This window comes from Lichenostomus cassidix, chromosome 5, assembly GCF_008360975.1.
Source record: "Lichenostomus cassidix isolate B80296 chromosome 5, HeHo_3.0, whole genome shotgun sequence".
Taxonomy (NCBI): domain Eukaryota; kingdom Metazoa; phylum Chordata; class Aves; order Passeriformes; family Meliphagidae; genus Lichenostomus; species Lichenostomus cassidix.
In genome coordinates this window covers 39,581,324-39,608,326 of record NC_139486.1, presented here as the reverse complement: position 1 = coordinate 39,608,326, position 27,003 = coordinate 39,581,324, and the positions used below count along the sequence as shown (strand labels likewise).

The 27,003-nt window shown below is 34.3% G+C and overlaps 1 protein-coding gene across 4 annotated transcripts in view; it reads right to left on the bottom strand.

The window, feature by feature from the left end:
- FUT8 (fucosyltransferase 8) overlaps positions 1–27,003 on the bottom strand; it is a 99,993-nt gene that overhangs the window by 15,460 nt on the left and 57,530 nt on the right. For all 4 annotated transcript variants that reach the window (XM_085062595.1, XM_085062594.1, XM_085062596.1 and 1 more), the window contains 4 exons: positions 21,059–21,174; positions 20,763–20,928; positions 15,470–15,584; positions 9,268–9,505 (listed from right to left, as the gene is read on the bottom strand). In XM_085062595.1, the coding sequence (XP_084918721.1) occupies positions 9,268–9,505; positions 15,470–15,584; positions 20,763–20,928; positions 21,059–21,174 (635 nt within the window). The remainder of the gene's footprint in view (positions 1–9,267; positions 9,506–15,469; positions 15,585–20,762; positions 20,929–21,058; positions 21,175–27,003) is intronic.

Sequence of the window (27,003 nt, the reverse complement as noted above, 5' to 3'; positions counted from 1 at the left end):
TCTGAACAATGATGGAAAAATTCGCTATTAGCCTTCACTCACTTTTAACAGTATGAGATACCAGATTCAGTAAAACAAAAACCTACAGCAACTGTCTGCTTTTGTCCTGGACAAAAACAGAGTAGAGTAACTCTTTTGTAACCCCAAAGGAGTAAATGACTCTCTGCAGCAGCCATACAGGCAAGAGACAGTATTCCTACCCTACTGATCACTCATCTTTTTTCCCAGTGTTTGTGGAAAGATTCCTAATAGGCAATGAGCTTGTCCTACTTTCAACAGGCATAGTTTAAAAACCTGTTATCTTTTATTAGGCAGCAGGATATTTGTTTAGTTTACTCAGAAATAAGCTGCAATCAAAATCAATGATACAGGAGCTAACCAAAACTCAGTCAAATCAATAGACAAGCAGCTACATTAGGAAACAGTAAATCACATTGCTGATTCATGTGAATTTTCAACTGAAGATAACGAAACCAAGTTGAAAACACAGAATGAATTTTACATCCACACTTCAGTTGTTAGCTACGTTTTCTCTAATTTGTAAAATATTTGAGTTTTCTTACTTCACAGATGTATTTTGTTAAGTAATAGATAAGCCATAAAAGGGAATAACCCATACTAATGTTTATATATTTTTCTCATGCTGATAGTGTAAATCAGAGCATCATCATGTCAATCAGGTCCAACTCCCTGCTCAATGGTGGTACAATTTTGACATTTGATCACAGAATTATTTAGGTTGGAAGATACCTCTAGAGTTGTTACACATAATTTACATGTCAGCAATACTTCTAGTTACTTCTGATGTGATTTGTTTTACTTTTACAGTTGCCAAAATTTATCACTATAATTCTATTTATAGCTTAACTTCCATAGCTATATTTCATAAGGACTTTGTGCCATAGTTGGATTATAAAATGGAATTGACACAGGATAAAAATAATATTTTTTGTTTAAAGCAGTCAATGTAAAATACAAGTAATATATCTAAATGTTTCTTTTTCACTAAAATTTTGCCTTGTACAATTTTAATACAGAACTTTTAAACTTGCCTTCTGATTAATTTCTCACTAGTGTTCCACTTATTAATTTTTTTAATCATCCTTTATGTAACCAAACCTTTTAAGGCAGAGAGGTGTTGAATAAATTTGGCGCAATTCTATTTTAAAGAAACTGAAAACACAGCCCTTTTTCCCCAGGTTTCACATGCCATATGGATGGTGTTGTCCCGTTTGTCATCCCAAGGGGCTGAGTTTTGATACCTTCAGGAGTGAATAAACCAAAATGTTTTCAAACATGCCAAAATGCCTTCTATTACTTTTCTCAATCCAGCACTTCCAGACTATTTTCCTGCATTCTTTCCTCTCCTCTCCTGCACAACCCTTGCAACTATCCTCAGTTGCTCTCATGTCTCTTCCCATTCTCTGTACTGTTTGCATGTTGAAAAGTGACATCTGTGATCAGTCACAGCCTCTTGCTTCCTCACAGCCCTGAATGTTGACTTCAGTGGCTCTGTACACACACCCAGCCTATTCTGAGGACTTCTGAGAGGCCTTAACGAGATCTATTTATTTTAGTAAAATTTGGCCAAAATTCATCCAATATTCAGGACTTAAACTATGTTAGGATTAAAAAGAAAACAAGCAGATAGAAAGGTAAAGCATGATGACAAAACTTCTGCTCTCACAAGAAACTTGTCTAAAATAATTCTATAAAGATTATTTTATCATCTCCCTCCTAAAAAGTAAAACTTTAATGGTAGTCTTCTTTCTGCTCCTGCAAAAATTGTAACTTCCAGAGCTACTGAGCTACCAACATGTCTTTGTAACACAAGTGACAATCTTGCAATAGTTCTTTGATAATCCTACCCGTTATCAAAATCACAACATAAAGATGAACAGGGGTCTTACTGTCCTAACAAGTGATGAGATTCCAGTCAATGTTTTCCCTTTTGACCTGATGGAGGCCTGAATTGAGTGTAACAATTTCTGCATTTGCAATAGCTCTAACAGAACTAAAGCAGCATCACCCACCAGTGCCTTTAGAATCTCCATTCCCTTTCTTGCAGCTGAGATGAGCTACATTATAAAGACCTCTATTTCTGTTTCACTCTTTTGAAAACTTCCAATCACTTACAAGAAGCTTTTTGTGGCAATTGTCACATCACTTTGAGAGAACATTAAAAAGTAAAGATTTTTCCCTTCCTCAATTGTTTAGATACCCAGTATGTCCCCTGGAAAGTTTACAGATGAAGTGATTGCACAAATTGACTTCATGTAACAGTCAGGATACCATCAAACTAAGTAGAAATCAGGAAGCTTAGACAACACATTTACTGTCTTTTCGAGATAGTGGTTTACAACTCCCAATCTGAACACTTGGAAGACTCATCTTTCAATGAATTAGTAAAAGTACCTCCATATGCAAGCCCAGATGGAACACAGCTCTCAAGGTATGTGTAGACAAAAAGGCATTTTAGTTAGCCATAAATAAAACAGGAGAGAATAAAACTTCTATGTTTGAAATTCATAGCAGCGAGGCACATGTCACCTTAACAATGCATCTGAAAGAAAGAGGGATGCATTCTACTTCATAGGGTCTACCAACATGAAAGGAGGAAAATCAACAGGGTAAGCCTGTAATAATGGAAAAGGAAATTTTTCTGATCTTCAGCCATAGGGAAAAATGTGATGGAAGTATTAAGAAAAAACAAGCCAAATCACACAGAAATATAGATGCTTTCTCCATAACTATTACAGTAATAAACTATTATTAATTTGCACATTACTGGAAACTTAAAACTACCACTTTAATTATGAGTACTTGCAAAAAAAAACTAAACCTATTTTGTTGAGGTTTGTCACAGGATTTATGTAAACACCAGACAAAGCAAAAAGGCATTAATGGACATGCGATGCCAAAAATATATTATAGTAAATATTTTTTCTTTAAATATTAAATATTTATTGTTTCATATTAAATGCTAAATTAAATTAAATTGATACATTCCCAAGTATCAGCGCGATAACCCAATAGTGCTGGTGGTGCTCTCCACTGTCTCCCACCTGGAAATGGCAGTAGTCATTTTAAACCATAGAAAGGGTTTGGATGACATGAATTCAACTCCACAGATGCCAGTTCAGATTACCCTTGTTTAAAGATTACGTAAAAATAGGTAATATTACTCAACCAGAATGTTGCAATGACCAGTGTAACACATTAGAAAATAACTGAAAACTTGAATGTAGGTTATAATTCCCCAAAAACCTATGAATGCTTCAGTTTGGACTGAAATTTATACAGACAAAGAACCCAGATTAATATCTGAAACTTTGTAAAGTTTGTCTGAGTCCTAATATCCTTCTCAACTTACCTCATGCCATCTCTTCATATTCAAAGAAACCCTGATTTTTTCATTTGAGTATAAAAAACAAGTATTTTTCCCTACTGTGCATGATGCACTACAACTTTTCAAGTAAAGAATGGTTACCTTAAATAAAATCAGCTCTAATATTATGCCAATTTGTAGCTTTTTTCTTATTAAACAAATCTTAGGAGAGTGACAGTTAAGCAAAAACCTTTCTTACAGTTTGTAATGGACACTTTGTTTACCAATCTGTAATATATCATCCATGATTTAATGCTCATAAGGGAAGTTTGCAATCAACCACTAACCTACTAGAACTATTTTTGCTACTACATTGTGGGGAGGGCAACATCAATCTTTTAAGAAAAAGGCAAATCATGCTTCAAAATGTAGTATTTCAAATGAACAGCATAAGATCTGTGATCAAATATGCAATTAAATGTTCCTACCACTGCACAGAACAAAGGCAAGAATCCTTTTCCCTGCCTCCATTTACCCTTTGGATTTCTAAGGCTTCAGCTTCCCCTTATCAGGAAATGTAGGGAAATAAGCCCCTGCTATTTGGAAAGCAATTATTTCAGTGGGCTCATTTAGGTTACCTTCCTTCACTTGAAGACAGTTAAACAACTCTCATGGAACAATGTGTTTGCTAATCTGCTTATGGTCCTGCCCATGCAAGCAACTATTATCAGACAGTCAACTGCATTTTATAAAGACATCAATTCTTAATCTAAATTAGCAATGATGTAAGGAGAACTCACAATCCCCACATTGTTGCTTCTTGAATATTTTTTGATAGACAGTACAATTGCATACATCAAAATTTAAAGAAATACAGACATTCTCACTTCTGCTACCAGAAAATTTACTAGGCAATGGTTGTATTTAAATGAGCATATTTCCCATTTATCTCCCATCCTGTTAAAAAATGCCACTGGCATGGAAAACACTCCCAAGCACACCATTATTTTATCAAGAACAGACTTGAAGTAATTCCTCATATAATCAAATGAGAACCAGTAGTACATTTAGCCTATGTAAATGGCTTAATTAGGATCAACTTGGCTTGATTGATTATGGTGTGAAAGAACACACAGATGTATTTTATTATGGCCTCCTTAAAATACAAATAATTTAGTTTACCATGGCAGATTTGGGACTGCACAGGTGAACTTTGTAACACAAGTTGTATAACAATATTAAAAGTATCACTACAAAACAAATGAACAAAAAAAAACCCCAAACCCATGCAAAGACCAAAGGCAAACATTCTTCTATGTAAAAAAACAAAAAAAACAAAAAAACAAAAAGAAATACAGCCAGTTATAAGAAAATACTGCATCTCCGGTAATTCCAATTTCAGATCATGCAATTTTTTTCTTTTCTGCTTGAGGAGCATTTGCCAAAATAGAGGTCAACAGTAGCAGTGAGTTGTTAAAAAGCAGACCTCATTTCCAATCAAAATTGTCCAGTCACATCTTTGTCTAAAAGTAGAAATACTTCCCATACAGCAATACCTATAAAATGTGGCAGGACCAGCTTTTAAAACTTGCTTTATTTTAGAATTGAATTATGGTTTTTAATCTCCTACTGCACAGCAGATTTTTACGTCCTTGAATCAGTGTAGGTCTCTCTCAGAATCCTTTCATATTTATCAAAATCCATTTTGAAGGCCAGATAACAGAAGCAGACAGTGTCCTGCAGCCTGTCTTTGCTCTGCAAGGTGAAAATAACTTCTTGCTGTTATTCAATAACCCTCCACTTAGACATGAATAAGGATCACACTTTGCTCTCTTAGGCTACTGCTTTGCTCTGAAAACTCAGACCGACCTCATTAGAATTCCAAGGTCCTTTTAAGGACCACTTCCTAAATGGATTTACGTGTTTACAGAGTATCTTACAAGGCACCCTGAGGACAAAAAATCTACACAATATCAGTAGCTTGATTTCAAGATTAACATAATTGAAAAAAAGGGAAAATACAGAGAGGTTGCTGTTATGTTCCGTTCTCTCAAATCACCGTTATCCAGCGTGCTTCACAGAAATGGAACTTGTTTGAATGAAAGTGTAAATAACAAAAGTCATTGTATAAAAACAATATTAAGAATTAGAAATAGAAATGAATCAGTTTTTTCTGCAGTACTTTATAAATACGAGTGAGACATGGGAGCAAAATATAACTCATACAACTGTATGCAAGTTAAAGGGTTTTTTAGGCCAATACTAAATATTCAGCTTATTTACATTAAAAAAAAAACCTACCATCAAGGAGTATCTAGTTCATGGAGTGAAACTTTTTAATTTATTGCAATTAATTCTGTACAACTTTTCGTGATTTGATTTTGCAATTTTTATTTAGTCCTTTTGATTACTGTTGCCAGATAGGCTTTAATAAATTAAACATTCATTTTGTGTACCCACAGTATCCTCGTTCTTGAATTATACATATAAACATATTAGTTAATTCATATTTTAAGATTGTAGTTCAATTAATACTTAAAAGCTGGCACTACCGACAAATGAAGAGCTCTGCCATTTTCTCCCCTCTGGGTATCCCTTCCTCAAAAGCATTAATTCATCAAACCATAGTCAGAGGCAGCGAAATCAATATTCAAGGATAACTGCAGGAAACTTTGTTTCAGGTTTCCCTTTTCAAGTTATCTTTCATCTTTCTGGGTTTTAGGCCTTATGGGAAGGAGCACATACTGTTATTTAAAGCATGTAGATGGCTTCTTTACTTACACATCCCTTTATTCTCCAGCATGAAATGCAGATATGACTTCTAACAGTACATTAATCTGTCCTTCCTATTAATATGTATTCTTTTCCATTTACTGTATGATTTGTTTTTTGTCTAGTTATTTTATAGACCTCTTTCAATTTATTATTGCGAAATGCCACCGTAACATCATAAATCAGCAAGTAAAAATTTTTAAGAAGAGGCTTTCTCCATTTTAGCATGCAGCAGTGATAGGAGAACATTATGACCTCCCTAATTCATTAATTTAAAGAAAATTAATCAAAAATTTCATGATAAATATGTTTTCACAAGTTTGCTATATTTTGGCTCTTATTACTTGGAAATCATTCATGCTTCTTATAAAATTCCTATCTAAATTATTCATAAACCGTTTGACCACAGATATCAAAGGAAAAATGAACTACAAGAAGGATGCAATTACAGGGATTTTAGAACTAAAAAGAGCATGTATGCAACCATCTCTTAAGATTGTTTTCGTCTAGAATGTCAGTATGACTGAAACAAAGGAAAAGGAAAAATTATGTCACAGTGCAGAAATAACTGCTATGTTTACACAAACCTGCAAAAGAATTCTCAGTCATTTAATATGTTTAACTCAGAAGAGCTGAACTTGATTACAGAATTACCATGTCAAACACAAAGAACAATTCCTGCAAGACATGACAAGCGCTGAGATGACCCCTAATTCTTCACTGATGAGAACACACCTTACTAATCTTTTACTATCAGACAAATATCATCTTGCTCATTAAAATTCACTCCACTTCCCACATTCCAAAAACAAGCCTAGCTTTTATACCTAGTTAGGAGAGGATTGGACAAAGGAAATTTCAGAACTATATGTATTCTCATCTTACATGAGCCTCTTAATTCTTTGTAGAAGGTATTAATATCTAAATTGTTCCACTGAAGATAAATTTCAGAAACTTCAAAATTTTCTGCTGCTAATAAAACTAAAATAAAAGTGTCAAGAAGAGACAATTTAATTAAAAAGAAGAAATACATATGTACAAGTTTAAACAATATTGTCATGAAGCACATTTTACTAAATTATCATCTATGCAGGTCTGCAAATTACATCAAAGCATCTCTCTTAGATGATACATTTTTCTGACTTGTTGGCCCATTTCTGTAATTTACATTGAACTCATTATAATTATTCACTTGTATGAATATTTTTGAAATACAATTTTTAAAAATCATGAAAAATCTCTACGTTACATAGGATAAACATTTTGTTTACGAAAAAAGAAAATTGATACATTTCGATGCATTTTTATACATTTATTTTGAAAATCTAGAAAATCCCATGCTGATTTCAGAATCTGTAGAGAAAAAAATAATTAAAGGTCTGGTTTTGCAAACAAACTGTTCCTAACTAGAGTTAAGAATTCCACACTTATTTGTCCCTGTAAAAACAGGGAATAAATAAATAGATACATAATAATAACAAGTAAATAAATCTATATAAATTTTGGGAGGCATAAAAAGCAAGATGGAATGTCTTTGAAATTTACCAGCATTTAAGTATCCAGTGAAGATTCCTACTGAAGCCACACTGAGGCTAATAAAGAGATCAATTTTCAGTATCATTGATCCTCACTGACCAAGCCATTGCAGAAGATTAGAATTTGACACAGTTTATAGCATGTGTCACTGGCCAACAGGCTAACTGTAAAAAGATTGTCTTTTCTAGCTCAAAGTCTTCTAGCTCTAGAGCACCAAAACCCAAATCAGTGGCATTCATTATTTAAAAACTAATTGACTGCATCACAATATTTCATGTGGTCAGCCCTCAAACTATTCATCCTGATCTAGAAATTAGCTGGAGAAAAAAAAAAAAGGAAAAAAAAAAAAAGAATCCAAACTGTAGATAGCTAAAATGATGCATTATTTGTACTTTCATCAGCAAGAGCCTATATTGCAGGAAATTATCACCTGTTTAAACAGATTTTCATGAAAATATTTAATCCTTTGAAGTCATGTGTGCATGAATGCTCCAGAACACTGTTCTCCAGCTTACTGTGTTAAAAAGTTGCTCACAAAACTGCCTGTGTCTAAATTCTGGAGTCACATGGAGGAGTCTGCTGAGAACCATGTCCAGATGGTAGTTTCACCTCCAAAATTTTCCAAACACGAATAAAACTTCATCTGGAGTTCTCAATATCCATTTTCCATTTATAGTTATTTTTATAAAACATCCAACCATTTCTAAAAAACATTTTTTGAAAAAAATCTCACTCACAAAACCCACTAGAATTCTCAAGGTTAAATTTTGTAGCATCTTAAAGCCTTGAAGAACAGATACTATTTCAATGTGCAAATGCTGTTTCAATGTGCAGACACAAAAGTTTACACTCAAACTGTAAACTGGATTTTTAAATCTGATTAAGTTAATTTCAGATCTGTAAAACTGTTACTTTAAGATTCTATATGCACTGGGTATGCAATGTCCTAGTGAAAAGCCTGAAGATGTTGATATGTCGTGACTATCAATCATATAGAGAAAGATGTCATTTAAAACAAATGCTGTTTAAAAACAAAGCTACCCGATCCTCCAAACGTTAATGCCCCTCTGCTTATTCTAGACAAATTTTTCAACATGGCAGAAGAAGAATGGACCAACTTCCTGACATACAACTAAAATACATATTTAACTTTGCCACTGTTTTTACAATGTGAATTTGGATCTGTTCAGCTTGCATTAGGAATTATTTTGACTACTTCATTATTTTGTTGAGGTGTGAATGACTATTGGATACTATTTTCTTTCTATTTCTATCGCTTGATATTGGAAACATCCCTTATCTTTTAAAAAGTTTATCAACAGCCTGTATTTAATACTTTCCCCTCATAAAAACTGGATTAATATCTGGCAGAGAACACAGCAGCAGCCTGCTGAAGAATTATAATTTAAATCTGAAATAAAAACTTTTTTACTAAAGAAACTCTGCTAAAGAAGAGCTATCTTAACAAGAAATTTTTTTCAATACAACACGCAAGTAACACATAAAAGATGCTTACACACACAACTGCAGTCACAGTTATTATGCACCACACAACATTAAAGAGACAATGAAATAACACCACGTGAATGATGGTGCAAAAAACACGGAGAAATTCTGTGAGCGTGCCCTACCTGACCAGTGGCCAGTGGTGGAGCCCGACCTGTCGGTGCAGGTCTCGCTGACGGGGCGGAACACGGTCTCCCAGCCGCCGGTGGCATAGCGCCAGTTCTGCGACTCCAGGATGAGCGTGCGCTGCGTGCCGTACGCGATCATGAAGCAATACACCACGTGGTGAAGCTGGCAGCCATAGCCACAGCCTTTGTTGATGTTGCACACGAGTTTCTTAGCTTTGCTGCAATCCTTCGGGTTCTGTAAGGGTGGATGAAAGAGTGGAGCTGAAGAGAAGAGGCTCACAAAGGCGTACGTTTTTCTGAAAAACTGACGAATGTCATCAATCACGCAAGCCATCCTGCTAAAACACATCTCGTATTAAAATGGATGAGCAAGCTTCAGCACCATGAAAATTTTATGTGAATTCTTCACTGTGAACATGAACGGTTATTGAACATCCTTCACTACCCTAATGTAAAATAGAATACATTCAAGATTTTAAATTACTTTCTCATTTGTAAATCTGTCAGAATAAGCCAACATTTGGACTCCAAGTTCACATTTCATCAACATGGTTCTCAGTGTTGGAATGCTTTTTCCTCTGGCATTTTTTCAAGTTTGTTAGTTCTCTTTCAATAAGCACGGATGTCATCCAATAAAAGACAATTTCCACCTGTCTGCATGGTACAGAATAAAACAAATGGTACAGAATGAAACAAATGCTTATTAAGGGACTGCTTCTCTGGCTAACTGACCACATACCAAATACAGAGCATAAAACGCATAACTGAGCAGACTGATAAAGGACAGAATTTTAATTTGCATACACTCTCCATAAAATAACGTGCTTCATTTCCACAAACCAAGAAACCACAAGACAGGAGGCAAATCCCTACATTATACAAATACTATGTTTAAAAGTACAAACTAATAAATATTTTTAGGTATGTGGACAACAGAACAACATAATCAACGGAAGCTTTTCTTTCTGTAAAATATAGTACTTTGCTATACACATTCATATCTGCATGTCTTTAGACATACTTCTAAATTCCAGAAAGGTTTTCCATAAAATCTCTGGGATGAAAGTTAGTTTCAGGTAAACTGTGGGAACACTGATATTTGAGCATCAATATAAATTCTGTTTCTTTCACATCTAAACAACATTAAATAAAATTTTCTGTAAATTTGCAACAATCAAATCAAGTCTTTTCAAAAAACAATGATCCCTGTCTGGTGAACTGAGATCCTTCCTTCAAATGATCTTAAAGATGAACCTGAATATTCTGAGTCCTAAAATACTGTAGAAGAAAATTAGTTCATGCATTCAGTTGTGTAAAGGAGAGGAGGACAATTCAGACTGGGGTGAAAATATAATAAAACATCCAAAAGAAAAACAAACCAAGAACTCTACAACATGTGTTCTAACTTCAGCATTTTATTTTTTCATCTTAGGGAAAATAAACCTGATTCAAAGCCTAACTAGGTATCAAAACAATTAAATTAAATAAAATTTCCATTGCTAATTTTTGTTCTTCAGACCAGTACTTTTGACATCACAAATCTAATGGATAACTTGAGACTAAATCTAACAGGTATCTTTAAAACTATAAGAAATGCATTTCAGTTTTTCCGAAGACAAAGAGGGCCCTTCTAGTATTCTATACAAATCCACATAGAAAGAATCCCATGAAAAAATACCTCCTTATATCATTAGTAGTAGTAGTAGTATATTTTTATTATTACAATTATAATTAGTATTTTCATATTTTACTTGGTTTCAGTTATTAAACTATTCTTATCTCAACCCATAATGGGGTTTCTTTGTGGGATTTTTTTGTTTGTTTGCAGTTTTTTTTCCATTGATTCTCTTCCCTGTCCCACCAGGGAGGAGGAGGAGCACGTGTCTTGGGGTAATTTGTTGCTGGTTTGGGTAAAGCCAAAACACTATTTTGAAAGGGACAATCTCTGGGAATTTTTAGAAAATGCCCATAGATTATGCTTTTCACACTTGCCATTACCTTCAAATGCCTGTGTCCTCTAAAATGAAAGCACTTAATCGATGGCATATTTGAAGTATTGTCAAGGTGTGCCCTTCTAACTTTCTTTCATGCAAATGCAAGCTTCATATAACAGCTTATGAACAATATTATGGAAATCAAGTAGTAATCACATAATGAAACATATTTTGATAGTGTGACTGCTTCCTAATGTCAATATAATGCACTTACTCAAGTTTTAACATTATTTGGAGACTTAACTAAAAACTATATATATATTACTATTAGTTTGTGACTTAAGAAGGAAGCTACTTAACTAATTTCTTCATGATTGGGTTTTTTTCAAATTGCTATACTCAAGTAGCAAAAAGACATAGCAGTGTTTGAGCTTCAATTATCTATTGAGAATTTTAAAACAAAAAGGGAAGCAGAGATACTTAGATATATTGCAGTTTCAACTGGTGTTTCTGGGAAAAGGTGGAAATATTAACCATTGATAAGGAAGAAAAATTACATTTCAAGCACCAGAATACCTTGGGTTTTCATAACCAGCACTGCCAACCAAAGCAACCTGTAAAAGTATTGAGTTGATAATGGATAACAGTCAATTTCAAAACCAATTAAGACTGACATGAGAGTTTTCCTCCTGGCACAAAGTCACAGAAAAGGATTATAAATCTCTGATTTGAATGAGCAGTACACTCTGTTCTCAACCCTAACGACACTGCTCATCACACACTCCCATCTCCAATTCAATGATCTACATAATCAAGAGAGGGATGGAAGGGACCTCCACGAATGTCAAACCCTGTAATGGAACAGCAATATAGCTGCATTAAAAACAAATGCAAAAAAAATCCAAACAAAAATTAAACAAACCCACACAAAATCCCAAACAAACAAAAAAGCCACAGCTGACTAATCACACAAAACTTACTTCAATATGTAGAAGATTAGATTATCAAGCCATGCCAGAGTTGACACCTTTTATCTTTCTCAGAATTACTTCTACGAACAATGCAACTGAAAACAGTACCAAATTTCCAGAACTGTAAATACATTGTTTCTCTCAGAAAATTCAGGGTTTCCACTGTCTTCTTCTTCTAAGGTTCTTGGTTGGCCTATTCCCAGAAGTCAAAGTCCGAAGGGAATGATGTCCAAAGTGCTGCTTCAAAGCCTCACCATCTTCCAGTGCTTTCAAGTTTGCAGTCAACCATCGAAATGCATGGCAAACTGGCAAAAGTAAACTCTGCTCCTTAACACACATTTTACTATATGAGAAACTACTGTGTTGTTTATGAATTTAAAACAGTTCAGAGAAATGTACTTAACCCAATGAATCACGACAGATTAGAATGGAGTGGGAAAGCAGTCTGCTAGTAACCTCATAAACACAGTATGATGCTCATTAACAAAGTTGGGTTTTTTTAGTATTTTCAAGAAATATTTTATTCTATGATGCTACACAGTCTGCTGGAAAAGAGAATCCCACCTAAAATCTTTAGAAAATCCCATATTTTGAGAGAATTATGTCAAAGAAGGGTGTGTCTCATCCTAGTTATCACAAATATAATTTATACCATCTTCTATTCCCCTTCTTTTGTGATGTCATTTGTAATCATTCCTTTTCATACCAGCTCCCCTCAAGACTTTGGGAGCAGAAAAAATCCAAACAAAGAAAAAACCAAACAAAGCACCGGAAGTTTCCTATGGCTCCTGGAAGAAAATGTTATTCTTTACCTAGTCAGGAATAGTAGGTATTTGATTTGAGAGATAGATCTCAAACCTTCCTCTGATGTTAATTCCTCTAGTTTGCTCCTACCCTTCCACAACAAATAAAGCTTCAGCTTGAGCAAAACATCCCAGCATGCAGATGGGCTAAACATAATGTGCTCCTTGATCCACAGTGTGGAAATTCCAGAGAAAACCACACACATACCAGCAGTGATCTCACTTCCTTATGCGGTTATTATACTAAAAATATTATAATTCTTATTTGATTTATTAAAATATCCAAGTTCACACTTTTCAAGACTCACAGTTGTGAGGGGTGCATCCCTTTGCATGCATGCAAAGTGCCCAGAGCCCTTTTTATTGTTGTCATTTGAACATGGGCACCTTTACTAAAAATATGTATCAGTAATTTCAATGTGAGGAATAGGATTTAATACCCCTTAAGATAGAAAAATCCAAGTGATATACTAAATCACAAAAAATATTGCAAAATCCAATGTATTTTGCAAAATAATGCAAAAATTAAGTCTTGTGACCAACTTTCTTTTTTTGCATCCATACAAAACCCCAGCTAAATAGTGTGACAAACATGGCAAACTATGACTAGCTTAACTGATGTGTTGTTGAGTACTTAGTAACCTTTCTCACCTGATTATATTTTTAACCTTCAAAGCTGAACAAAAAGTTTTGGGTTTTTTTTAAATCCGAGGCAAAAATATTCTGCCATTGAGAGACTGCATTGTGAATCACAAACTTCCTAAAATAAACAGAACAAAAATAAGCACAAAAGAGAAAGAGCAGAAAACTGCTGCCTTCATAATCATTTACTCACTTGATTGCAGTACTACAGGTGCCCTTATCTGACTTTTCTTAAACATTCTCTTCAACTGTTTGGTCAAAAAAAAAAATCTTTGAAAATAAGGTCTTTTCCTTAAATGTAAGCTCCTGGCTTTTTAAACGTTGCTCCAACTACAGGGAACTAGTTACACGTAGCCTCATTAAATCAAATTTATGGTAATGCCATCCAAATGAAGTAGCAGTCATCACTATTCACAATCATTCATCTAAATGACTTCCCAGGGAGATGTCCCAAAATAATGCAGCTGTCACTGTTCGACATGTACCAGAGAAATGCTATACAGTACTTTCATACTTAACTAAAAAAAAAAAAAATTACAAATATGTCCCATATAATTCTTTTTGGCATCAAGTTGAGGGGCAAGGGTTGTTGAATTTTTTATTTTATTTCATTTTTAATACAGTTTTATTATTCATAGAGATATATATGTGTGTGATTTCAAACCATTTGAATGCTTTACATTGCTGCATATTTGTTAAAGCACATAACTGTGCACTTTTTGATGGCTTGCACAGTTATAATACTAAAGAAGACAACAAATGGATAGTGAAAGACAAGGAAAAGGTAGAAAAAGGCTTTCGTATTTATCAGCACGAAAATCAGTTACAGTATACTACTGCCAAACAATGACATCAAAATGAGAAAATAAGGAAGAGTTCTTGGGAAGGAGTTGAAGAAACACAATAAAGTGATGACTTCTGCACAATTTAGAGAGATGTTTTTTTCCTCAAAAGGGTGTATTTTTTTATCAAGCAACAAATACATAGCGTGGTCACAGAAGAGAAGGTTCCAACAGCTGAACTGTGAAATAATGAAAATCTGAGAAACAAATTTAGCTATTTACACAAGAGAAGAGATCAGGCACTAGGGAGTGACCATACAAAACAGCTGCACATATGCCATAAAAAATAAACCAAGAACAAATAAAACAGACTACATTAAATATCTTTTTGATCACTACATAAATAGCTGCATGCATTCAGTCATGAAAAAGTCTCAACACCTTCAGATCAAGTTCTATTTAAATTTTATACACATACACAAGCACACATATTAAAAAGGACTTACACACTCAAAAATATGAGCATGTAGAGAAGTCTCAAATATCTGTTGAAAAATCTAGGACTAGACAATGTACTATATAAGCACTTCAATTTTGCATACTAACGTTTTTTAAGATGGGCTGCTAGTTCAGAAGTTTGATACAAGAACTTTTATATTTTTATTTTTTAACACCATGTAAACATATTTCTGCATTTTGATACTCTAAAGAATAAAAAAAAATTCAGCCAGAGTATTATCTTTTATAACAAAGCAAAGAATTCAAACAGGTAACTACAGCCCAGTAAAAACCAGAGATCCAAAACAAAACCAAACCACAAACAGAGAAACAAATAAACCAAAATAACCAACTACAAGAATGCAAACCCCTAAGATTACATTGGAATACCTTCCATATACATACAAAATAATGTTTGAAACAAATGTAATAATTTCTACATAATGTATTCATATACCAACATTCACTTTAAACTACCATGTAATTATTCAATTACAAGGGTTTAGCTAAATGCACTGTATATAAGAAGGAAAAAAGTTTACCTTGATTCAAAAGCTCTATCATCTTACCTGTAAATAAGTTATTCTCCTCTGTACCAAATCTGTTAGATCTTTGGCCTCTTTTTCTCGCCACTCTCCTGCTCCATCTGTTTGACTGAGGTAGTACAAGTCGGTCATTATTGACCTATAAAAAATGGAAAACAATCTTAAAAAATGGCAAACAATCTTGATATTACTAAATTGGAGGATTAACTGAAATCAAAGACAAAATAAAGAGATATTTCAACTGTAGCCTCAAAAACAGTTTCTTCATGCCACCTCCTAGTGCACAATTCAAACGGCAGCCAAGACAGACTGACTGTGTCCTTCACCTAACAAATGTTCCATACCCATCAGCAATTAAAAATACAGACTCACAGCAATACAAGTCCATACTACAAAACATGAATTTTGAGGAATTATCAAATACTAAACAGAGGTTATCTAATACACTAGAAATTCTCTTCTTAGCATTGTAACATTTTGTTGGCCAAACAAGAAGATAAAGAACTCACCATCATGAAAAGAAAAATGTTATGACATTCATTTTTTAAAATTTGCCAGATTAGCCAAAATCACTGATTTTGTCCAAACAGTACCACCTTGGAAAAGATTTTCTTTTTTGTCTTTGTGGCTTTTGGGAGGAAATACAAAACTAGAGGCAAACTATTCAAAGTGTTTGTAGAAATGTTAATGGTAGTTCTAGAAGTAAAAGGTGGCCCAATTAAGAACCAATAATTTCAGAGCTGGTTTCATAGATTGAGAATATTTAATATTGCTAAATATTTCTCCGTAACAATGCTAAAGCTTGAACCACTTTTCTTAATGCTTTCATACGAACTTCAGATGATGCAATTTATTACCTGAAATTCTTCAGAAACCACAAGTTTGATCACTAGAAAGAGATGCAACAGAACAAAGGCACAGAAATTTGGAAGGTGACCAGAAAACAGAGTGAGGGTAAGACAAATATATTTCCTAACAACATTTGAAGTGGTCTAGTCACACTGTTGGCAGCACTTGTAAGCATTGGAAGCACAAATGAAGTTATCCAAGACTATGTACATCAGGGAGAGAGGAGAAGGCTGCATATCCTTACTAGGTAACTATTTCCAACTTTCAAGTTTTTCCAACATTTAAGCAGCAAACATTGAGGTAAATCAAATTAGAGCAGACGTATCTTTATCAGCAGTTATCAGAAAAACTTCTCTTGTTAATTTACTAACTGGGTCTATGGATGTGTAGTTTTCAATCTCATGCACTCATTCTGATCTTTATTCCCATGCTTCTACACAGGGTAGCAGAGACACTGATTGTAGCATCTACTATTGTTGCATTAAACATTTTACCCAAATTATTCAGTAGCAATAATCCTCACCTTCTGTCAATCAACTGGAAGAACCTTATCTATATTCTAATCTCAAACTATATAAACTGGATTTTCTTTTACAAGGTAATTGAGCTTGAAACACCCCATTCTGGCTTTGCATTAAAATAATTTAAAGCATCATCAGGTAACTAATTTTAAATCAGTAATTATTAAAGACACATAATGCTCAAAGTAACATGCAGACACAGTTTAAAGAGAGTTAGAACAGAACTAATGATGGAGTGGTTCTAATACAAAAGGATAAATACAGATAACTGAACAAATAGAGTCTGCTCCTCTTAAGACAGTTTTCCAATTCACAGAAACCATTTAGGCTAGTAGGCATACTGAAAAAGGAACTCATGCATTTTCTCATGAGTTTAAATATATTTTTCCACCCAATCAGGATGTAACCATGTTGGGTATTTAAAGAAAAAATAGAAAGTAAGATTTAAACATTAAAAAAGAAGAAAAATCCTCTATTATTAAAAGCAGCTGTGCAACCACACAGCCACATTTTAAACCATTTTCAAATGCTCTTTCACTAGCCTTAAAACAGTCTATTCTGAACTTGTTTATGTAAATAAACAGTAGTCTCCTAATACTCCATAGAAATATATTTAACTATCGACAAAAATAATTGAAAATACAAAGTTTACCAATTAAAACAAACCAACCAAACAAACAAAGAAACAAACAAAATAATTCCATACAGAACAAAAAAAAAGAAAAACAGCATTTTCTCTCTCAGCTCTTAAGTAATTTTTCCTATTTCTACAGAAAAACAAGTGTGGCCCAAATTTTATTTTTTATATTATTGGCCATGGCGACCATGACAAAGAAAAGGCAATAAGTCAGTTTTAATAATCAGCCTGTGGATGAAATATAATTATTTTGCACAATTTCTGAGGTAAGAGAAATGGTGAGAGTGTCCTTACAGAGCCTCGATGACTCAACACGTTGGTAAAGGCAGCTTTGCTCAGTAGAAGCCACAGAACCAAATGATTTGCAGGAAATGTTATGAATTCATGAAAGACTATTCAGATAGTATCCAAAATCTTCTTTTTTAAAAAATTATAAAACTCTGAAGTAAACCAGGAACTGAAAAATTCACAGGTGTTATCACATAGAAATTATTATAAGGCAGTGCTATTTTAAGACAGAGCCATAGAGACCTTCTTTCTTTGATTGTCACTGCTCAGAAATGTGCATTTTTTAGCTTTACATCTGCTAGGGTTTTTGGAGTGTGACAGATCACTGTGATGGCTTATTAATACAGATTTAGAAGAGACACAAATACCAAAGACCAGGGTCAGGCTCCATGTAGAGAGTTAAAAGCAGATGGAGCACTGATCCATGAGCCCAAGATAGCTAAGTGCAGACAAAGGATGAGCCTGCACAGGATTATTAGAGGCTATTGCAGGTGGTAAAATGCCAGGAAACTTCAGACAGTGGCTCTGCAGATATTTACTAAGTCAAACCTGGTCTTTCACTGGGTCACTAACCAACAATATCACCTTGTTGCTGTTGTTGCTTCATATCATAAAATAAACCTTGGAGCTGCACTTAAAAGCACTTTGCTCCTGGAAAGCAGAATGGAAGAAAAAAAAAATCTAGCTATGTATTTCACGTGTATTTGACTGTCAAAATAAGGAGGGAAGGGTGGGTGCTTTTAACAATCAGTCCAGACATTTATTCCAGTCATATGACAAAATTATATTTAAACTTCCTAAAAATTTTACATCAACAAATAAAAGCTCAAAGAAAAAAGCTGTTATTCTAAGGGAATAAAGTGAACATTTGCCTAAACACTATGCATCAAATGTTTGCCAGTTACCACAAAATCCCTGATGACAGCTGTTCCCCAGGAGAATGAATGAAACTAACTCAATAACAGCCACCTTGCAAACAACTTTTGTCAACACAGGAAACAACCATGACAACTAGGGTATTAATTTGCTCTTTTTTAATAACTCAATAGCAAATAGTCTTTCCAGTGTTTAGCTGAATTTACTCTCAACAGCCCTCTTTCCTATAGCAACTACAAGAATATAATTACATAATTCTCAATGAAACTCTGTGTTGGGCAACACTGTTCCTCAAACAGAATCAGTAGTGAAATACTTGACAAAAACATATGTAAGACCAGCACTCTCCTGGAGAAAATCTACACAACTCCTAGGACACAGCCAACAAACAGTGATTAAGGCATTCAGCAAGAAGCACTATTACATGAGTAGTAAACCCTTTGCTTAACAGCACCAAGGTTAACAAAGAACTCTAATACTACTTGCCCAGAACCACAGAAACTAAGTTTATCATCTCTTAAAAAGCAAGTCTTAATCTATGACACAGCAGGGTTTCCTCACAAAGAAAAGAAATAAATATTAGCCTCTTTCCTTACATAGCTATCTCACCATTTGATCACTACGCACCTCTTTATTTGCGTTCCCACATAAGGACAGCATGAAAAACTCCTTTAAGTACTTATAATTAACACTAATCTTTCTAATCCAAATATTAGACTATAATACGTATTAACATTTCTGAGATATCTTTATGTATGTTTATGTGTGTGCATATATATAAAAAGTAATACCAGCTGCACTTGCAGCGTTCCATTTATCTAAAATATAACTTTTTAAGGCAGCACTGTCAACAAAAGGACATTTGGCAACAAGTTTAATCCCTTTAAAAAAATTCACCAAGTGCCCATGTGCCTAAAAAAAACAAACCAAAACAACAAACAAAACAGGAAATAAGAAAAAAACCAAATCAACAACCAAACAAAAAAACACCACCAACAACTTATGCTTCTCAGAATGGATGACAACATCTGACTTGCTCATTCCAAACTTATGTGAAGTTCCTTTCAGGAGAAGCAACCAGATGGATTGTGTGGAGGGAAGATGAGACCACTCCTTCCCTGGGGAGCTCCTGTGCATTGTAAGGGAAAAGAACACCCCAGAGACAGCTGTGCATCCCAGGCCAAAGGATGTGCACACAAGGAACTGGGAGTTTTCCTGCAATTCACACAGCAAGACTGAAAGATTAAAGGGAAAGAAGCTGACAGCTTCACAGACCTCACAGGGGCAGGAAAGAACCTCCTCAGGACTAGAGGCAACGAAGAAGCGCATTCTGCAACACAAGGTAATTTTACTGCTTGTGGGCAACATTGCAAATGCACCAGCCCACTGTTCAACTGAAGAGCTCAAGTCCTTTGGAAAATTCTGCTTCAGTCAAGCAGTACTTTTATTTCAGTCAAACATAAAAAAGTGTACTTGGCAGAGAACTAATTGGATGAAATTTAATCATGTCTTTTATGTAAATAATAACTCTCAATAATTGAATAGTCCTTTCTCACTTTCAACTCAGTCAATCTGTGACAAAATGGATTTTGGAATTGTGGAATATTAAATTGCAAAATTTAATGGACTGTACTATTTGCGCACATTAATAATAAAATTCATATTGTCTTTAAGCTAGGTTTTAAATAGTGTTTACGTTATTTCTAAAGAACTGAAAATTCTTACAATTTTTTTCCCTTTACTATGGTATTGTTTTCAAAGGCTCTTGCTTTATTACTGATGTTCACACATGGAGATCACAGCTCTTTTTTGGGGACATTGATAATTTTTTAAGGTGTTATATTTAGTTAACTATTTTCGTGTAACTGTTTACTGATGAGACACAAACTGTTACTGCAATCCTGTTGGGAACAGAGTTATAAATATAATATGCTTAAAGACCAATTTCACTGAATTTTTAACCGTTCCTGGATTAATTTTGTTCAGCATGAACAAAACTCATACAGAATATTTTAATATAATACAAAAGGCACCCGAACAATAAGGACGCCTGATGATTGACAAAAACTAAAAATATAATTGCCACACATCTTTGAACAACATAATGACAGTTAAATTAAAGGTTAGAATCAACTAATGCAAGTACCTTTCCTGATGACCCAAATCAGACAGAAATTCATCAATGCGTGTTTGCAGTTCATTTCCTTCTAGATTTTTCAACTTCTTCAGTTCACTCTGGAGGAAAAACCAAAGTTCTTTAGCCCCATTTTCAATTCTCCTCCTCAGTATTTCATGGTCTTTTCCAAGGCCGTCTATTAAAAAAAAAAAAAAGCATCAGTACTTGTAGCTGAATTACTTGTTAAGAAGCCAATACATTTGTGATATGAAATATAAAAAACACCAAAACTTGTTTTAGACGTAAAAGAAAACTTATCTACCAACCATCTCCTGTCCGCTTCTTATAGGTTTCTATCTGTTCTTTGGCCTTTAGAAGTTGCTCCTCTAAAGCATGTACCTTTCCTGCAGCTGGTCCCTGATCAATGGGACCATCTGGTATCCTAGGATACAGAAAATAAAGAAATTGTATGATTTATAAATATAATTACTTGATAAATTCTTTGCATTAACAATTCAGCTCTCCTCTCATTTTAATTCCATAACGTTTCACTGATAAACCTTCATCAGATTTTCTTTAATCCAGAAGAAATTAAATATATTAACATAAGCAAGATTTTAAAAGCACAATGCCATAAGAGAAAAAGTGCATAACACAGCTGCAATAAACGATTCAACCTGATCCTAAACCATGTTGTTTACAAGACTTCCACTCACTGAGAAGAACAATCCAAGGCTCTGCTTGTGAAAACAGTATCTGTGCAGTTTATTTGTTGTCCTGACTGGCACACAAACAAACATTCCATTCAACAGATGTACCTTCACAAGACTCAGTTTCTGACAACTTCCTATAAGCACATGCAAGGTGCTTGAACCTTGGGTTCTGCTCCTGAACCTTGACCACATTTCTCACAGAACCAGGGCTTCAGCCTTTGAACTCCAGTTTTAAGTCTTCCTACATATTCACAGAGGATGATTTGAATGTATTGTCTGGACTCAGAACAAGAACCGACCTTAAATGCACCATCATTACGATTTTTTTTATGACAACTCTAGTATTCTAAACTGTAGATCACCTAAAACAACACCAGCAACTGTAACATCCATTTGTGAAATTTCTGATATGTGAGCACAGGAGAAGTATGGAAACACATCTGAAATCTGTGAGCCATAAATCAGCCCTGAGGGCATTACTGAGATTTGTTCATCATCTCAACTTGAATCCACATTTTAATAAACCAAAATAATTAAAGTTTAGAAATTAGATGCTAACTTCTATTTGCCTCACAAATTTAATGCAGGGAAAATAAAAACCCTTTTCATTTCAAGAGAAGTGACACTTCTGGTCAAAAATTGTTCCACTTTTTAATTGCTTTCACAAGAGCTGACCCTAAAAAGAGGAAGCAAATGTGCAATGAGAAGTGTTGAGAACAGCAAAGAATAACAGAATTCTTGCAGAACATGAAGACGATTCTTCATTCATAAAGGAATATGAGCATAAAAAGAAACAGATATTCTCTCCACGCACAAACACACTGAGTTTCACAGCACCACACACAGGAAGAGCCCTTGACAGACAAAAGATACCTCTAGCACAGAGAAAACAGTGGTTTGAGGGAGCACCTTCCCTGTAAAAAAGAAATTACAGCATTCTAAATATCCTACTGAGATGTTATCAGCTTTAATGTCTCTCAGGTCTGGATACCTAAAAGCCAATAAAAATTCAGGGACTGATGGAAAGTTCATTTCCACTGGAACAGCTGAAGAGAACGAATACCTAATGTGAGCATCAGAAGGGTGTATCACATGAAGCATAGCATTTAAGCACCTTTTTTCAGAGGGGGTAGGAGATGTGGAAGAGGAAGCTACAGAAATTTGGAAAAAAAAATTTGCAGTCTTAAAACCTCCTATTGAAAGCTATCCTATCCCTATCCTATCGGGGATAATTAAACTATTGAAAAGATATTTGCATTCTAAAACTGCCATGGTAAATAAAAAGGAATTATCATTAAATGCTTGTACATCTGCTTTTTTATGCACTGATGGAACAAGCATGTCAAAACTGTGTCAAATATCCTAATCTTATACATGTGCACTCCCTAAATATACTCAGTTTCAACAATCCATTTGTAAATTGGTTTCTCCAACAAATGCACAGTGTTATATCACACAGAGATATAGTATTGTATTGCCACATACAAGACAATACAAAGAAACCTTTAAAAAGTATATTGAAAGGCATTTAAGTTCTTACACTAATTTAAAACCACCAGATGAAAATGTGTTTGTGATATGCCGACTTGGTACCACAACTTGAATTGTGAAGGAATAACTAACCATGAAAGTACCAGAAAAAAATGGAATGGTTTATTTTGTACAAGTCACATACCCTAAAGCTAAAATCTGTGAAGAAGAATAGGGGAAAAGCATTCAAAATCATTACCATAAGAAGTCTTGAGATAGTGCACACATCCTCTCAGCATAAGGAAAGTCTGTTAAAGTAGCAATTAGAGAATCCTACAGAAGGATGGTTGTGGATGATATGAAAGAAGCACAGTAATGTTGATCATGTGATATAATTAAGACCTTAAAAAGAAAACTACATGCCATTAAACATTCATGTTACTTTGGCACACTGCAATAGAAATTTTTATTGTACTTAGACTGTTAGATGAAAGTGCTGGGATGGGAGGACATTGTCTAAGCTAGTTGTTTGGACTTTCAAAATTGCATCAGTTTAGGATGAAACTAAGATAGCTTATTCTTTTTTCAGTTTTGTCTCTACATCTGTTACCTCATCACGCTTGGGATTGCTGTCTTCCTCATTTTCATCCAGCCTCAAAATTAAGGAAAAGATTCTTCTCTGCAACCAGTACAGCTTGGCTGTTATTGCCCTCTACAAGTACTTCAACTGAATTGGGGATAAGACAATACTTGAGGGAAAAGCATTTGAATTAAAATCCTGATCTAGTCTCATGGCATCCTGCATGCAAGTAACTTCTAGTGCAGAATGTCCTAGTAATTATGCATACCTATGGATAAGAATTCCTGCTGAAAAATTGGAATTCTTACCAAAATAATTCTTATCAAAGCAAGTTCTGACCACTGTTTTACTCAAAATATAAGTGGAAGTAAGTTCATCTCAACTATGATGATTCTAAGCAGTAATAAAAATCCAAGTCAGTAAGCATCGAGAACAGAGTATCCTTCACTTATTGCTATGGTAAACTGTAAGTTAAGTTATAAACACAATTATAATCCACTTAAATGGTCTGTCAAGATAATAAAGCAAGCAGGGGGTTTATTTCAATTCTCAATTGTTACACTGTTTGATGTTTGCATGCTGCTGCCTACCATTTGATAGCAAATATAGATTATCTCTTCCATAATCAACTCATCAAATAAATATATTATTGTATAACTTAAAACATCAAAAAGATTATGTTGTAGAGATAGGCTGTTTCTGCTTTGTCTCTTGTTAGTAATTCAGCTAAAAAAAAAAAGTCTGTGTACATAATACATGTGGACTGAGGCCATTTTCTCATCACCTCCAGGTGACAGAGGGGCAATGACAAAGCAATGATCTCTAGTCTGGATCTCCAAAGGCAAAAAGAACCCCTTAAAAATTAATCATAGTGACATTCAATTTAGCTAGAAGAACTGCCATACTGTGTAAAATAATTGTAAAAATAATTTTTAAAAACCCATAAATTATAAAAAACATTCTAACCTTCTCCTATTTCCAAGACATTTAAAAGGTTACACTAATTTATCAGCAAAAGGAAAAATGTAAGATTTCACAAGTTCACACTCAAATATTTCCTCATTCTTTCATTTATATCCAAGTTCTCCGTATGGAGCTAGAAGGTTTATAACTAACTAAAGCCACATTATAACTGCCTTTTCTTCTTTCACTCTTTTCTCCAAGGAGAAAATCATGTTCAATTTTTAATGACCACTAGCACACACAAAGAATATAGGCTGTCACTTCATCCTTCTTAGATAAAACCTCCTCAGTAAATAAAACTTAAAGAAAACAGTCAATGTTATCTGCAGATAAAGAGCAATCATCCCTTATCAATTTAGATCAGCACAGCCCTGATCAGTGCTGATTTTATATCCACTGCAGATGTGTCCCTTCCCTTAACTCAGAATTGCACAAAAAACAGTAAAAAGAGCAGAGGTGCCCACCATTTAGTTCAATTATCTTCATCCTTCACACGCTGGCCTGTGTGATACCCTCAGCTTCAAATTTCAGATATTTTAAATAGATGTGATAGAAAACTGTATTTTAACATACTTCAATTTTTATCAACTCCAAACTATTCTTCTATCCAAGCCCCTTTCAATGCTCTCTACAGGTTTAATGGGTCCAACAACTGTCCAGACTAAATGATAGAAGTACTTTAATAGAGTTGCTTATGATTAATTGATTTTGAGTTTGGATTCTCTACAAGCCTCAGCACCAGCTACATTAAAACAACTCTAGTGCTCTTCCAAAATGAAAATCTGATCTCTTCTTTCTGAAGTTACACTTAGAGCTATGAGAATAAAGTCTAGAGATACTGGTGTTTGGTTTTATTTGGTTGATGACATTTTGCCCTTTTTCACTCCTGTTCTGCTTTATAACACACAATCCTATTCAGAGTAAGTAACAGGTTATCATATTTATTAAAAGAATTGCATGTTCTACAAAATGCAGTATTTAATAGACTCTAGGAAGCAAATATAGTCCAAACATGATGTATTGATAACATGTGCACAGTATGAATCCATTTAACAACATTTTCTATTTCCCTGAAGAGAACTCTGAAATTACTTGTTCCTAAACTGCCAGGTTTATCTTCCATCAAAATACCCTAAAATACAAAAATTTGACTACCACCCAGAAATACACAAAGAAGCACATGAACACTATGAGCCATTCATGTATTGCAAAATTACATTCAAAAGCCTAGGACAAGGATGAGGGCATACAGAGTTTCACAGTTTCCATCCAAGAAAATGGGACATTACAGAAGTTGTAATTTTAAACTCTCCTCCTCCTAAAAGCATCATATCATCTATATGCAACAAGGACAGTCTTCAGCAGTCATATCATAATCCTAACAGTAAGTAAAAATTTTAGGTAAAACTTCTGCTTTTAGGTAAAGCTGCTTCGTGATACTGCTGTTTAGGAAACAACATTATGCAATAGTTTGATTTGATTATTACTCCCTATCAGGTTTCCCTTAAATAACTATACAAATTGTAGTAAAGATTTCCATTTTTGCTGTCACACCTACTACATCTGTAGTAAGTGTCCTTGGAAGGGCTCTTCCAGCTCTACTGGATATAGAACAGTTAAACAACAACCTATAAAAAAAACTCAGTTTTATTACTATTTTGCTCTAATGAAATCTAGACTGCTTCTAAAATCAACACAGATTTGCTCACACAATCTTGTTAATAATCATATACAGACTACGGTAACACTCCAAATCTCACCATACCACAATATTCACGCACATAATTTCTAAAACTAAGACCACATGAAACAACTTTAATTCCATTCATCTTCCACACCACTAATATACATCTGTGCCTCTTGACAGCCACAAGCAAGATTTTTACAAAGTATCATATCGGCAAAAGAAAAACTACAGTAACTTCTCACCAAAGGCTTTTAAAATACACCATAAAAACTGATGTAATTCCAAGTAATAAGAAGTGCACCACAAAAGTGCATTCATTCAGCTCCTAAAGGAGTATTTTTTTTATTTCAGGTCATTTTCAAAAAGATGGGACTGTTCCAATTTGCACTCTTGAAAAGGTACCTTTTAGAAAATAAGTATCTGAAGATACGCTCACCAAAAATCCTCAAAAAAACATGAACTATTCTCAAACAATATGGGTAATAATTTAAAATACTAAAAAATCATAAATTCATAAGTACATAACATATTTTGTGAAATCAAGCATACAAATGGTTGGAGTGAGTGGGAAATAAACCAGAATAATAAAAAAAAATACGTCTCCCTGTCCTAAAACCTTAATTCTACTCCTTACACATCTTTTGTGAAAAAAAGCAAGCGGGGAAAACTACAAAATCAGACTTTATTTAAGTATCACAAAGCAAAAAAGGGTTAAGCAAGATTTTATAAAGCTTTTTCACAGATATGATCTTTTTCATGTTTTGAATGGTTGGTTTTGCATGCACATAAGGTATGTTTCATAAGGCACATTTTTGCTCTTCTTTTTTGTTGTTGTCTTCGGGGATGAGGAGCTGCTAC